General features: G+C 29.2%; 1 protein-coding gene across 2 annotated transcripts; it reads right to left on the bottom strand.

The window, feature by feature from the left end:
• Positions 1 to 2693: 2693 nt before the first annotated feature.
• Positions 2694 to 8479, bottom strand: LOC109340864 (protein IQ-DOMAIN 31-like). Of its 2 annotated transcripts, none has more exons than XM_019578627.1 (8): positions 8232 to 8479; positions 7142 to 7289; positions 6691 to 6981; positions 6123 to 6311; positions 5286 to 5366; positions 3802 to 4388; positions 3179 to 3768; positions 2694 to 2827 (listed from the first exon to the last, which is right to left on the bottom strand). In XM_019578627.1, the coding sequence occupies exons 2-8, from the start codon at positions 7241 to 7243 to the stop codon at positions 2796 to 2798; spliced, it is 1872 nt and encodes a 623-aa protein (XP_019434172.1). In that variant the 5' UTR covers positions 7244 to 7289; positions 8232 to 8479; the 3' UTR covers positions 2694 to 2795. The 2 variants fall into 2 exon arrangements, with proteins under 2 accessions (XP_019434172.1, XP_019434171.1); XM_019578626.1 differs by having other exon boundaries at positions 3179 to 4388; positions 8232 to 8266; positions 8314 to 8479.
• Between the last annotated feature and the right edge of the window lie 7679 nt (positions 8480 to 16158).

Genomic DNA, 16158 nt, shown 5'->3' with positions numbered 1-16158 from the left:
ATATATATATATCCCAAATAATTATATCCAAATGGGAAAGGCCCATGTGATCATGATTATTTATAGATGTCAAGACCCAATTTTCGATTAGAAATCGGCTCAACAACTTAGGAAGTGATGAGCTGAATTTTGAACTCTCCCAAAAGATTTGGAGTCACCACTATGTTTTTAATGGTTAAAATGTAGAAAACTCTATATTATGTTCAACTTGGATAAAATGGTCTTTAAACCTAAGTTTTGAGCTTGACAATTATTAATGATTGGGAAAGGTATTAACATTTTGTCCGGTCGTAGTAAAACGATATTCTTGCTAATTGTATAAAGTTTTATACCTAAAAGTTAATTTTTTAAATTTTACTATTGAAAAAATATTTTATTATTGTATCTTACAAGAGTTTATTTTGCTCCTACTCCAGTGTAATAGAAAAATCAAGACTATGTAGTTATGAGTAAAATCTTAGTTGATTGATTTGAGTTGATTTATTTATTGATTTAAAAATATTTATAATATACAATTATTTAATTTAATTGAACTAATAGCGAATAATTGGTGTTGGATGCAAACTTTTTTCCCACTTTAGGAGAAGTTAAAGATGGGGCGAACCATAACTGAACTATAAAAGTACATTCAATTTGTTTAATAATAAAATAAAGGATTAATTAAAATTTTATGTTATTAATTTTAAATGAAATTAACAGCGAATAGATTGTGATAGTCGTAGACCATCTTCCCACTTGATGAGAAGTTAGAGACGATGTAAAACATAATCGGACTATAAAAATTCCTTTAAACTTGTTTAGTAATAAAATAACTTATTAATTAAAATATATATATATATATAGGTTGTTAATTTTAAATGGAATTAATAGCAAAGAAATGATGTTGGTGATATACATTCTTCCCACTTTATGAGAATGTAAAGACGACGTGAATCATAATCGGATTATGAAAATTCAATAAATCGGTTAGATGACAAAATATTATTTATTTACTAACTTTTAGAAATAAAACTAATTGTATATAATAATTTTCTTCTATTAGAACACAATAAAAATATTTATCAATTTATCATTATATTTTTTATTGCTCCAAAATATTCACCAATTTAATCTTTATGTAAACCTTAATTTTTGTTAATTAGTATTACTATTACAACTAGTATCAAGATTATCATTATAATTATTGTTAGTATTAGGGTTATTTTTATGGGAGGGGTTTATTTGCTTATTTTAAACTTAATATTGAAGTAAGTGGATCACCTCTCTATTTTTATTATTAAATGATAATAAAAAAGAACAAGAAGTACATAGAGACACGAAAGTAATTACATGTGGATTTGGACTCTGAGAGCAGGCCACGACCGGGCTGTTCACATGTGGGCTTGCTAGACGGACCCACTGACCAGAGAATGAAGGCTTCGGAGGAGGAAGATCACTAGCACAAATGCCAGAAAAGTTAATTGAGAAAGGAAGACAATTTCATTCAATAGAAAACCATAACCTACACAAATTGAATGTTAACTTGTATTGTCTTGCGCCTATCTCCACACATATCAAACTCCACTATAACAGTAGCGTTTAAATAACAAATTATCTCCAACAATTTAAATTCATTGCCAAAAATTCGGTTCAAGGATTTATTTTCCTCTATCACAAGAAATTTGAAAAAGTATTGGAATAAGTTCTTGCATACTGAGTGCCTAGCTCGCTTGTCTTCCCAGAATAGTACATTTCCAATCTTTTTAGGCAAATGTTGATGAAACCAGTTCTCACATTCTCAACTCCTCATGACACAATTTTTTCATCATATTGAGTTAGAGAATGAAATCTCTATAATTATGTTTTTCCTATAATTCTGTTAATTAGATTAAGAGCAAAAGAAGAACAAAAATACAAAAAAATGGAATAATTGCATACATGCTCTTAGATTAAGAGCCAAACCCTTAACAAAAGTTATTTTTAAAAGCATATAAACTGCTGGGTCACACTATAACGTGGGCATATTTAATAATTGGGAATGGAATATCTCCTGGTATAATGAAATAAGTTATCTCCTACTGCCAGTGAAATAATGACATGTGTCATGTTTCATCATTTTCTATAAAAATATTTTTTAAAATAAACAAAATAACACACATGTCATATTACTGGCCAAGGAAGATAATTTATCTCCTGATATAAGGAGATACATTATTCTCTTAATAATTACCAATAAATGCTATTATAAATTGCACTGCCTTCCTGATAACTTCTCACATATGAAATCAAAACTTTACCTAAAACCAATAAGGTATAAATCTAGTGATATACGACTCCCTGCTAAATACTATAACAGACCGAAACGTCAATAATTCAATTACTAAGAGCAACGCTTATTAAGATGGACAATTACACATCCCAAAATGGATTAACTCCTTAGCTATAGAATGAGAGGTACCCTTGGTAGTACAAAAATCCATTGCCATAAGCTTGATCTTAATTCCATATAATAATACCATATCCATCACAGAAATACTAGATAGTTGTATATAACATAACTAACTATAAATTTGATCATGAAAGCTTTTTAATTTTCAAAATATGACATCAAAATAATTGCTTGAACAACATCACATGCTAGAAATTTGATATATACCCACCAAAGTTAAATAATCTGATCACAAATATTATCCCTTTTCTGTATCTCTGACCACTAATAATAATGAGTACAGAAAGGCTCTTATGTAAAGCATATTTTTTTACTCTATTACTTTTTATCAACTTCAAGTATCTTTGTTCTGAAAGACCATGTAAAATCACCTTCTCCACTGAGGTTGCATCAACTTATCTGCAATAAATAATATCCAAAGAACAAAGTGATGAATGGAAACAGTAAAGCTTCAATAAGAACTAGAGTAAACTAGTATTACAAAGAGTCCACATCATAAAGATACTACAAAAGCACCTACATGACAAAGGCAAAATTTTCTCAGGCAAAATCCTCGTTATGAGAATATATATTAAACATGCATTTTAGTACAAGGATATCTGGTTCTATGCATGTCATGTATATTACAAATATATATCTATAAAAAATTCAAGATCAAATGAAAAGAGGGGAAGATATAACGAACTAGAGCTTTAAACAATCAAAAATGAGAAAGTAAAATGAAAAGGGGGCAAAATCTTAAATGCTTACCAGTCCCATTCCCATCCCTTGAAGATGATAGAGATCTATCAGTCCGTATTACTCCTCTGCCACTCATAGTCACCAGTCTTTCTGCTATCGGGGAAAATGAATCCGGCTTTCCATTCATTGAAGATGAAAGTGAATGTCGTCTGGTTGTACCGTTCTTGTCTACGAAATCAGAAGCCAGCCTTGGAGAGCCTTGTCCTCTTAGCCTAGCTTTTGCAGATTCAGTAGGAGCCATATAACTGGGCAGTCTTGGAGTGTTATGTAACTCATTATCTTGACCATTAAAATTAGCAGGCAGTGAAGCTCGTCTCTTGTAATTGTTACTGATACAATTGTCACTGCCATTCAGGTCCTCTCCCACCTTAGTTCCTTCATCTCTACTATTCATCACACTAGTCTCCACCGAAGCAATAGAATTATTAACTAGCTCATTATCATGCTTGTCTTCCACTTGTCCTCGAAGAATTTTCTCAGGATCAGACTCTTTTGACTTTGACACAGCAAAATCTTTCATTTTCTCTGAAGAAGCACTTTGGTCCAGATTTGAAACCTCAGAGACAGTATGATCTGAATTTTTTCTTGTTTCTTCATCAGTACCTTTAATCATACTACCCTTCAAGACAGCAATAGGATCATTCTGTGGCTCATTGTCATGCTTGTCTTCCACTTGTTGTCCAAGAATTTTCTCAGAATCAGACTCTGTTGATTTTGACACTGCCAAATCTTTCCTTTTCTCTGAGGAGGCACTTGAGCACAGCTTTGAAACATTGGTGACAGTATGATCTGAATTTTTCCTAGTGCGGTGTTTTCTTTTCTCATTAACAACCTCAGATCTATCTGAAACAGTCTGCACTCGAGTTTTAACAGAACTACTCTTCTCGTTTTCCTTTTGTGGATGTTCCTGAGCTGAAAGCAATGGACAGTTTGAATCCTTTTTGGGACGCTGTGTATATTTGCTAGAACCAGAACCTGATCCATCGTCAGCTTTTACAGAAGGAGATTTCTGGGTATTTCTTTTAACCCGTCCTTGTTCAACTGTTCGGTAACTGCCATTTTTGTCATCAGGTAGAGAGTCAACTTTCTTCTTCAATTCTGGAAGAGGTGCCCAAAAGCGTGACCTTGTCCAGCGGAAAAGCCACTCATTAGCCAGGTTAGGACCAACAGCATCAAATCTGAAGGATAGAGGAACTGCTGGGGATGATGAAGCCAAAAGCTGAAATGGATTACTGAATGTCATAAGTTTTTAACAAAAACCAAAATTATAATATGCAACAAATTAAGCTTCAAAAGAATAAAAACTAAAATGGAGAAATAAAAGAAAATACACCATTTGTTCGCAACCTTTATTATACCATTCATATTTATAAATCGAATCAATAAAAGGGTGTGCCAATTCGGGACAATGTGACAGTTACCATCTTACAATCAACACTCACAATACAAGGTTCACTAGTTCAGTGACCAAACATAGCCTGTCACCCAAACAATCGGTGCACATAGATGTCGTTCTCCATGATTCATAGAAAAGACAGTGAATTTGGGAATTCCTTGGGTATTAAAAGATGAACAAAATTGAATTGAAGCATACAGTGAATATAAAATGTGGGGTAAAACAAGGTCATGAACCTAGAAATACAGCTAAAACAAGTTGTAGACATAATCTCAGAGCACATATAGCAGCAACAACAACAACCAACCCTTATTCCGACTAAGTGGGTCGGCTACATTGGATCAAATGATGTCATAATGCTCAATCATAATTCATATCCACTGATAAACCATTGATATCTAAATCCTTCTAATATCATAAAACATATAACATGACAGAATTAGGTGGCCCAAAAGTTGAGCAACTTCTTTTCTCATTGAAGGCAATAAGTACTCATACCGGCAACATACAACATGGCTTCATATTAGGAGCAAGTGAAGTGCACAAAGATCATAACAAATCAGGGTAAGAAACCTTCCATAGACAGTAAATATTACTATATTAGGTGATAATAGTATGAATTATTTATAATTATTAGAAACAAGTTTTGTTTCAGATATTTGAAGTATCTAAAAGAATCTATTTAATCTGTCTACAAGGCATTAAAATACCAGTTCCTACCTTGCGAGAAAAGACACTATTAGACAGCTTATCTGCCTGTGTTGTTGTGACCACTCCAATAGAATTTGAATATTTAGTGTCCTAACAAAAAAATTAAAGCAGTTAGTGAAGGAATGCAATGTAAGAATTGTGTCTCATATATTGTTTTATTAGTTACAAATATAGTTAAATCATAGAGTAATTTATGGAATAAACATCCTTTATCATGATATTATTTCTAATTGAATAATTAAATGAAATCAAAAAGATATTATGTGAAATGACTTATGACACAACTAATTGGAAAGTCATCTTGCATAAAAGGTTATATGGAATGGCTTAACTATTTGTAAAGTCATGTTGTACGAAGGAAGGTGTCTGATAAAAGCATCTTGTCATGCCCTATAAATTAAGGATTGGTCCTCCCTCTGCCCAACAAGTGCATTTTCTCCATCAATAAAGAACTATTAAGTAATGAGTCAAGAGGGAGAAACCAACAACATTCATGTCCTATTCTTCTCAAGGAAGGCTTCTTCTCCAATCAAGTACATAAGAACATAATCCTCTTACTTATCTTTGTGAAAACATTAAGTTCAAGATCTTGGCATTAGTATGTTTATGATAGGTTATGCATACACATAAACTAGTGAAAGTTTATATACAATTTTGAATTTCACCTTTTCACCTATGTCGTGGAATGTATTCTATAAATCACTATAACATACCATGGTATGATAGGAAACACCATATGAGTTATGATATGGATTAAATGAGAAGCCTCCAACATTTCCATCAAGAAAGAAAGGGAGAATAAGCAGGAAATCATTGCATTGATTGAATTGGATCAAGAACTTTTACCTTACGAATTTTCAGGACTGCAAGCCCAATATCAGAATGCCTAACATTGTAACCACGAGCCAATGCTTGAAATTTAACTATTCCCTTCACACAGTATAAAGCAGAAACAGCTTGTCTTCTAACCAAGTGGCCACGAATAAGAGCTTGCAGTTGCATGATACCTTTGTGTGTTTGGAATGTCAGACGAGCCTTCAATGAAGTTAACAGGAATTATTTAAAAGCATTCATTAATTCCTTAAACATATAATAAATAAATTTGCAAATGATGAATAAATGCTTAGGTAACTTGCATTTGATTTCTTATAAATTGAGAAGCAATGGGTACATTAATTTCTAATCAAATATATCATTGGAGAATTTCAAAAAAGAATGCATTAATAAAATGACAGACAAGGCTATGCCTACAAATCAGATACAAAATACTTTCAAACTGAAATAACTCGTTGCATTGATACCTGCAAACATTTCTAACTCGTTCAGGTACAGATGCTTGTGATGCCTTCAAATGATTATAATTGAAATATATCGACTAGCATAACAGGATTGTATAATATAAGGGAGTGGTTACCTGATAGCCCCGACAAGCAGCCTGAACTGCTATAGCTGCTTCTGTAAGCCTGAGTTTCTCAAGATCCACCTGAGATTGAAAATTAGCAACGGCTTGTGCATGCGCCTCTTCATCCCCAGCTGAAATAATATCCTTGACATCTGATGACCTAGTAATTACTTCCTTTTCTGAAAGCACTACTTTAGTAGCAGTAGCTCCGGGAATTGGTGAGGATATCACCAAAGAATCCACAGTTGAATCAGACACGTTCACATCAGAAGACTGCACCACATCCTTGTTATTCGAAGGTTTCTTTACACAAATATTGAAACAAAAATTACAACTTGCAAATTTCAAAAGTTTAAGAACTTACAACCTATAACAACAACAATGAGATTTTGTTCCTTCCATACTTTCTTTTATAACATAGACAATACATGATATAGAATATAACAAAAGTACAAATGCTTACGAAAATATCATCCTTCTTCGATGATTTGGACTTCGATGATGATTTCTTCCCCAATAGAAAGTTCTTGAACCATTTCCCAGGACTTCTTCCTTTCCCCATCATGGAAAAGATAAATACTTCATAAAACACAGAATTCAAGCATCAAAATCTGCAAGAAACACAGACAACTGAACCTCAATTACATTTTAATTAGGATAGATTAAACTAAAGGTCTAAACCAAATAACAAAACATAAACTAAGAAAATATAAAATCTTCCAAAACATCAATTTGGTGACTGAATCATCGCTACATCAATTTGAGGAACTTTTTCGACATAAAAATAGTCCATAAGTTACCATTTACTGGGACCAACTTAATCTTATAAGAAGACCAAAAATCATAACTTAAGGACCAATTAAATGCCGTTAATCTTTCAAGCACCAAATGTTCCAAGTCTTCTTAGGACCAAATTGAGTTTTATTCCAATAAATAAATCAATTAAATAAAGGTATTTCTGTTTATCAACAGGCCTAACATATATCCATTTTATAGTTAAAGTATATTAAAAAAACAGTAGTGAAATGCCATAAAACCATAGCTACTTAAAAGTTATACACAGAAAATAACATAAAGGAATGAAGAAATTAAAAAACAAACCCCACTGCCTATTTATTTTCAAATACAAACAAGAAGTAGAACCAACAAAGCTTTGATCAAGTGGTGTAAGGCCCAATACATCCCCAGATAGACCAAAAGATCAGATACTCATTCCCACACTTGTTGAGAACAATAGTCACACATCTGAAAGGAATTAGTTCTTTAGCCGTAGGTGTGAGGGTTAACCTTGGTGAGACAAGTAGTAAAACCAAAAATAGAAAGTCAAAAGAAACCAAAATAGAAACCTTGGAATAACAATAAATTCTGAACAGCACCAACCAACCTTAGGGATCAGTCAACTTCACATTTACTTTTCTTAAAGATAATAACACCAATATTTAAATCTGAAAAACCCCAACACAAAAAAAAAGCTTTTTTTTATTATAAATAAATAAAAACTACCTAACCCAAGTGAAACCATGCTATGGGAAACAAGATCAAAGCCACAGTACCTGAAAAAGCAGAAGCAGGAACCCTTAGGCCTAAGCATCCTCCATAGTTGAAGAAATGGTTGAATGCAGATGATGATTTGTGAAGATCCAAGTTGGTAGAGTGAAGATGAAGAGATTTAAGAGAAAAAGGTTACAGTTTTTGGATATAGGGAACAGTGAGAGTGAGTATATATGGAAGGAAGAGAAAGAGAAAAAAGAGAGAAAGAAATGCAGAGTGATGTAGATTCCTTCTACGAGGTTTCGACTTTCGAGTTTCAAGTTGCATAATACACACTACTTTTTTACAGTTTTTTTAACATGGGTCATTAATCTTACATATAAGATAGTAATCAAATTATATAATGATTATCTTCATGTCAATGGTTAAAATATCAACGTACAACTAATTAATTATTGATTTATAAAATATTAGATATTTTAAATTACCAGATTATATAAAAAAAGCTCTGTAGCTGACAAATATTAGGTTTCTCTTTTTTGGTAGATCAACTATTATAATGCATTGTTATATGGGTAAGAGTATATCAACATTCTAGTACCGTAAGGTCTTATTAGATTTTTAAAGTTGAGGGTTCGATTCATGTGAGTAATATTTGTTGGAAGAGATAATCATGAATCTCGAAAAAGATTTGTTCATTATCCAAAAAGGTGAAGAAATATATTTGATAGTACAAAAAAGTACACACTCATATAGTGATGCGTTATTTTAACTGGTAGTTCACTAAATAAAATATATAACTATATTTAGAGAAAAATTCACAAAACCCAGAACTTTATGTATTTTGCAATTAGACATCGTAAACTATTTTTTCTTCGTAATTACTCATTAAAACTTTAACTATTAATGAAATTGACCGGCTTCATATATTCAATTTTAAATTACTAACAATGAAATTAAAATTAACAAATTAAATGGTATAAGAGTGATGAAATCACAATAATATCGAGCTAAGATAATGATAAAAATATGACGAAATGTTTAATAAATGCTATCAATTTAAAAATACTTGTCTGTTGCTAATCTTATACAATTATGCAAATATCTTATTGTCTAATAATCATCCATGCCCATAAATTTAAAACATACAAACTGAAAGAGAAGATGATAATTTATTATTCTTGATCTTCATAAGATAATTTATGAAAAATAAGATGCATGCTTCACTATTGTTAGTTGCAACACTTCCTACCCACCACCTTGTCCACAAACAAGGTTGGCACCTCAACATAAGATTACAATGTATGAATGTTAATAATTTAGTGTGTTAATTTCAATTTTATTGTTAATAATTTAAAATTGTATTTATGTATGAACCAATTTCATCAATAGATAAAGTTATACTATTATTAAACCAATAATTTTATTATTGAAATGATTCAATTAACATGTTAGAAATAACTATTAGACTAAGGTTGACTCTTCAATGTGTTATTTTTAAAAATATGGAATTTTCTTATCTTCAATCCAATTTTATGTAGCCTTCATTTGGTTGGAGAGAAAGAGGAGAGAAAGAGAAGGAGAGGAGAGAAGATGAGAAGAAAGTCTTCTTTCTCTCATTTGGTTGAGGAGAGAGTAAAAGAGGAAGTGAGACCCACCAAAATTTGTTCTTCTCTTATGTGAAGAGAAAATGAGGGAGGGAGGAAGAGTGAAAGAGTAAAATCACTCATTTCTCTTCTTTTTCTATACAACTAAACAACGCAAATTCAAGTTCTTTTTATCATATTTCTATCTTTTTACTTTCTTCCCTCCAATCAAATGAAGCACTAAGGTTGATTCAATTAACATGTTCTATCCAACTTACTGATAATGTATGAGTTTTATACATTGTTACTATATCATTTATTGTTAATATTTAATCATCGTTGACTTTTCAAAAAAATAATCTTAATAAATAATTGATAATGTAGCATCTATGTATAAATCTTACACTAACAGTACATAAATTTTACGCTCTTAAAATAATTCTTATATCACATTGGTATAAGAATTAATTCATCTGTTGAACCTACTCGAATGTTATGCTATTTATAACTATCACATCAAATATGAGGTTTCTGAAGAGAATATAATGGATTTGTGCTACCAAACACTACTCCACCGCTTGGGTGGTCCAATTTTGCAGTTTCTTTGTAATTTTTTGTCCTAGGTTTTTTCTTTGACATGTAACATGTTGCTAAATTGGAATATTAACTTTTGAGTAAGGTAAGGAGGTAGCTCATAAGAGTTGATACGGGTAATAAAGATAGATCAAGGTAGTTAAGTTTGTGAGGATTTAAATTCTATCGAGACTGTTATATTTATTGGTAATTTATTATTAAACGATTTCACCATATTATTCACCTTCATTTAAATTACCTTATTTTAAAAGTATAAAACTGAAACATTGTCGGTGCATAAATTTATTCTCTTAATTTTATAGTGAATATAAGAGGAAAAAAATATATATTGACAATATATGAGGTATATACATACTATCATTATATGATTTAACATTCTTATTTAATTATTAATAATCTTCGAAAAATGTAATCAAAATAAGTGATACATAATATAGTGGTTTTGTATAAATTATATAAACGTGAGGGTCACTTATTTTTTTAAACTTACTACATACATTAGTTATCAATTATACAGAGATTCAAATGTTTAAATTAATAAATAAATCTAAAACATTAAATTTCTCTAAAATTGATGGCTAAAATTCTTGGAATAAGTAAATTGTATCATGATTAAATATCACAATCATACTACCATTCTATTATATTGCATTTTAGTCAAATCAATGTAACTTCCACTCTTTCTCCTTGGTAAATTAATGCACCTTAAATAAATAAATATAAAATACCATCCTTTCATATTTCAATAACATAAAAAAGGGACAGCTCTACCCCTTTATGTTAAATTTTTATTGTACCAAAAATAAATAAAAATTCCTAAACAATTATTATTAAGCATCTTATACAGTGCACACGTATTTCAAAATTATTAATATATATCACACCTCTATATATAAAGTCACATTATGATGTGATTATCACTATAATATAATTTATACTTTCTTATTTTGTTTTTATCATTTTTAATTTAAAAAAACTATATAATCATAGTTGCAAATTGAAACTACCTTTATTACCTTCTATTAGACAATCTAATAAAATAAAAAATTATAATTTAAGAAATATTCAACAAAAAATTATATTATAAAATACATCAAATACAAAAAAATTCTAATTATATAAAATAAATTATTTAAAAATTGAATAAAATAAAAATGTGGTTCAATAGATATGATGTACCTATTGACACTCTAATATATAAATATTGAGTTAAGTAATTTTTAAAATTAAACTTAAGTTGTCTCACATTTTCAATTTACGTGAATATAGACTGAATTGTTTTAGAGTTACTTTTGTAACAATAAAATTGATTTATACATATATGTATATGGAGATTATTAATTTAATAGTTAAAAAATTAGGAAAATGGTAGAAGATAAGTTCTAGAATTACACTGGCATACTAGTACTGTAAAAAATAAAACGGTAATATCTAGAATAGGATAATGAAGATTGTTAATTTAGAATTCAAAATAAAAATACAAATATTTGCACGATTATTATATTTTGGATAAGCCACGTGTAACCTCTTCAAAGACATATTCGAATCATAAACACATACTATAGTGGACTAGCTTTTTCAACCAAGATTTTCAATGGGTACAATACTCGAACCAGTCTCTGCTAAGAGGAAAGTATACTTATTCTACTATGACAAAAAAAAACGTTTCAAAAAAAACTAGGATTAAAAAGAATGAGATTCAGTACTAAGAAATAATATGTTTAGCATTTTAAAAAAAATGTTGATCTCAGTTTTTTAGTATTAACTTATTCTTATTAAATTCAATAAACAATATTGTAAAATGACAGATTACACGACCCTTTTATAAATGTCTTTTAAATCTAAGTCCTTACGTGTGGGCATAGAAATTATTTTATTTGTTTTAGTGCTCTGAAATATAGGGCATCTCTGTTTCAGCTTTTTCTCAAAATAAACGTAGTTTAAAATAAACAATTTTAATATTTGTTATGTCATATTCCTTTGGATTTGTAGACAAGCTGATTCTGAGGGGGGGAATATTTATTTGGTGAAGCTAAAATAGCCAACTTGTGAGCTCAATTGTTTCTTCAGGGAGAAAGAGAATCCATTGTTTAGCCAAATTTACTTCAATAGTGTATTTGACTATTAAATTCCAATTTTGGTGTATCTTTTGTATTATTTACAAATTTAGTGTAACTTTTATAAAATTGGCTACAGCATGGCCGATTCCTTTTTTCTTTCTTGGACCCATTTAAATTGACAGCTTGGGTGGAGTTTTATTTTTTTACTTTTCTCCATGAAAATCGGCTCCCTGGTAAGAGTTTTACTTTTTTGTATACACCTTTCTTAAATCGGCTCTGTCGTAGAAGTTTTATTTGTTATAATTTTTTTGTCTACATTACTCCAAAATCATATACTATGAAGGAGTTTTACATTTATTTTTGCCCTAATTTCTCTCCTAAATCATCCTCTATGATAGATTTTTTTATTTTTTCTCTCCACTATGGGGTGTGCGGTTAGGGTTTGATAAAAAATGATACATAAACAAAAAAGTAACACAAAAAACTACTCCAATTACCGATTTAGGGAAGAGAGAAAATAAAAAAAACTCCACCATAGTGGACGATGTAGGAAAGAGATTAGGACAAAAATAAATTTAAAGCTCCTTCATAGTAGACGATTTTGGAGTGATGTAGGCATACAAATTGTAATAAATAAAACTCCTACCAGGGAGCCGATTTATGAAAGAGGGTATACAAAAAAAAGTAAAACTTCTACTAGGGAGCCGATTTTTATGGAGAAAGGTAAAAACAATAAAACTTCACCCAAACTGCTGATTTAGGTAGGTCCAAGAGAAAAAAGGAATCGACCATGCTGTAGCCGATTTTGTTAAAATAGTACTAGTTTTATAAATAATATAAAAGAGGCAATAGGATTGTATTTTTACAGTCAAAGTACAAATTTGTCTCATTGTTTAATATGTTTTACAAAACTATCCCTTCAAAAATGATGGACATCTTCTGTTACAGAAAATATATCACTTCATATGTCACTACTATTGATTGGTCAGAAAAATATTTAATTAATAAAATTTTAATTTAAATACATTTTTCAACCAATCACAAACATTAACACCAAAAAAATAAAAAAATAAGAAAATTGAGTATGACAATCAGATTCTCACTGCTTCTCTACATGCATTGGTCATTTAATGTTTGACTTTGCATTTGTGTAAGTAAGATATGCATTGGTCTCTCATTTTGTGTATAAAAGATATGCATTGGTTTAATTATTTAATTTTCCTTAGTCACATGCAATGGTACACTTATTTTATACTCTAAGCAATATGTTAATACACTAAATACACTAAGCTGTATGTTAATAATTTAATTAGTTAATAGACTAAGCTATATTTTATTTTCTAAGGTACACTAAGCTGTATGTTAATAATTGGATGTATATAAGAAATTAATACTAACATGTTAATAATTTAGCTAATAAACTAAGATATATATTAATAATTTAGATAATAATTTAAGGTATATGTTTATAATTTAGTTAATAAACTAAGATATATGTTAATATTTTAGTTATTACACTAAGCTATATGTTAATAATGAAGTTAATATACTAAACTATATGTTAATAATTTAGTTAATACACTATGCTATATGTTAATATTCTAGTGATACACTAAGCCATATGTTACTGTTTTAGTAATACACTAAGGTGTATGTTAATATTTTAGTAATACACGAAACTATATGTTAATACTTTAGTAACACAATAAATTAAGTAAGTTAATACACTAAATATTTATTGGTTATCTACCCCATAGATTAATTGCAGCTGTTGTTATTGATACTAACATTGACCAACATGCATTGGCCACTTTATTTCACAAAAAGCATACATTAGTTACTAAATTTTGGATGTATATAACACATTAATACACTAACCAATATGTTAATAATTTAGTTAATAAAGTAAGATATATGTTAATAATTTAGATAATAAACTACCTTATATGTTAATAATTTAATTAATGAAGTAATATATATGTTAATATTTTATTTAATAATCTAAGATATATATTAATGTTTTAGTTAATACAAAAAGCTATATATTAATATTTTAGTTAATACATTATGCTATATGTTAATATTTTAGTAATACACTAAATTAAGTAAGTTAATGCACAAAACATGCATTGGTTATCTACCCATTAGATTAATTGTAGTTGTTGTTATTGATTCCAACATTGACCAAATATGTATTGGTCATTTTGTTTCATAAAAAATTGGTCATTAAATTTGGATGTACATAAGACATTAATACATTAACCTATGGGTTAATAATTTAATTAGTAAACTAAGATGTATGTTAATAATTTAGATAACAAACTAATGCATATAATAATTTACTTTATAAACTAAGATATATGTTGATATTTTAGTTAATACACTAAACTATAATGTAATAATTTAGTTAATACACTATGCTATATGTTAATATTTAGTCACACCCTAAGCTATATATTAATATTTTAGTAATACACTAAGTTATATGTTAATATTTTAGTAACAGAATGAGCTATATGTTAAGATTTAGTATTAAGCTAAGCTATATATTAATATTTTAGTAATTCACTAAGGTATAAGTTAATATATAGTAATACCCTATGCTATATGTTAATATTTTAGTAATACACAAAGCTATATGTTAATATTTTAGTAATAGACTAAATTAAGTAAGTTAATGTAGTATCTACACTATGGATTAATTGTAGTTGTTGTTATTGATTTCAGTATTGACCAAACATGCATTGTTCATTTGTTTCATAAAAAGTATAGATCACTAATTTTGGTAGTATATAAGACATTAATTCATTAACCTATATCTTAATAATTTAGTTAATAAATTAAGATATGTGTTAATAATTTAGATAATAAACTAATATATGTGTTAATATTTTAGTTAATACACTAAACTATATGTTAATCTTTTAGTTTATATACTAAGCTATATGTTAATAATTTAGTTAATACACTATGCAATATGTTACTATTTTAGTAATACCCTAAGGTATATGTTAATCTTTTAGTGATACAAGTAAGTTAATAAACTAAACAGCTATCTACTCCATAGACTAATTGTAGTTGTTGTTATTGATTCCAACATTGACCGCACATGCATTGGCCACTTTATTTCATAAAAAGGATGGATTGATAACTAAATTTTGGAAGTAGATAAGGTCATTAATACACTAAGTTATATGTTAATAATTTAGTTAATAAACCAAGATATATGTGTTAATAATTTAGTTAATAAAGTAAGATATATTTTAATATTTTTGTTAATACAATTAGACATATGTTAAGATATTAGTTAATACACTAAGTTATATGTGTTGGGATGCTTGAAATATGTTATTATGTTAGTCACACATTGCCTAATATTAAAATCGAGTAGAGTATCAATTTTATATATTGAACTCATGTCCCTTGTTATTATGTGCACACGATATAAGCATCAGATATAAACACCAGATAGAAGCACCAAATAGAAACACCCCATGGACACTTGGGTCCATGGGTGTGATAAGGTTTACAATCATTATTCTTTAATAATATTTTCGTAGTCACTCAGTGCTCTCGGGACGTATGCACAATTGGCCGAACTCTGTTACCAAATTCTCTTGTTTCATCCATTCTATTTATTCTATGTTCTTTATTTGATTGCTTGTGGCTAATGTTGCACAACGATTGCTTCCACTGCACTAATAATTAGTATCAGAACCAATTGATAGATGACTCTTAACCCAAGTGTC

Source organism: Lupinus angustifolius, unplaced genomic scaffold (genome assembly GCF_001865875.1).
Source record: "Lupinus angustifolius cultivar Tanjil unplaced genomic scaffold, LupAngTanjil_v1.0 Scaffold_271_15, whole genome shotgun sequence".
Lineage (NCBI taxonomy): Eukaryota > Viridiplantae > Streptophyta > Magnoliopsida > Fabales > Fabaceae > Lupinus > Lupinus angustifolius.
Note: the sequence above shows the minus strand (reverse complement) of the source record. Positions and strands in the feature narration are given on the sequence as shown.

Excerpts from the sequence above, each read along its gene's own strand:
- LOC109340864 (XM_019578626.1), bottom strand. The coding sequence starts at position 7,243 with ATGATGGGGAAAGGAAGAAGTCCTGGGAAATGGTTCAAGAACTTTCTA. Across the intron at positions 6,982-7,141 it reads CGAAGAAGGATGATATTTTC|AAACCTTCGAATAACAAGGA; the intron begins GTAAGCATTTGT and ends ATTTGTGTAAAG. Across the intron at positions 4,389-5,285 it reads ATAGTGTCTTTTCTCGCAAG|CTTTTGGCTTCATCATCCCC; the intron begins GTAGGAACTGGT and ends AATCCATTTCAG.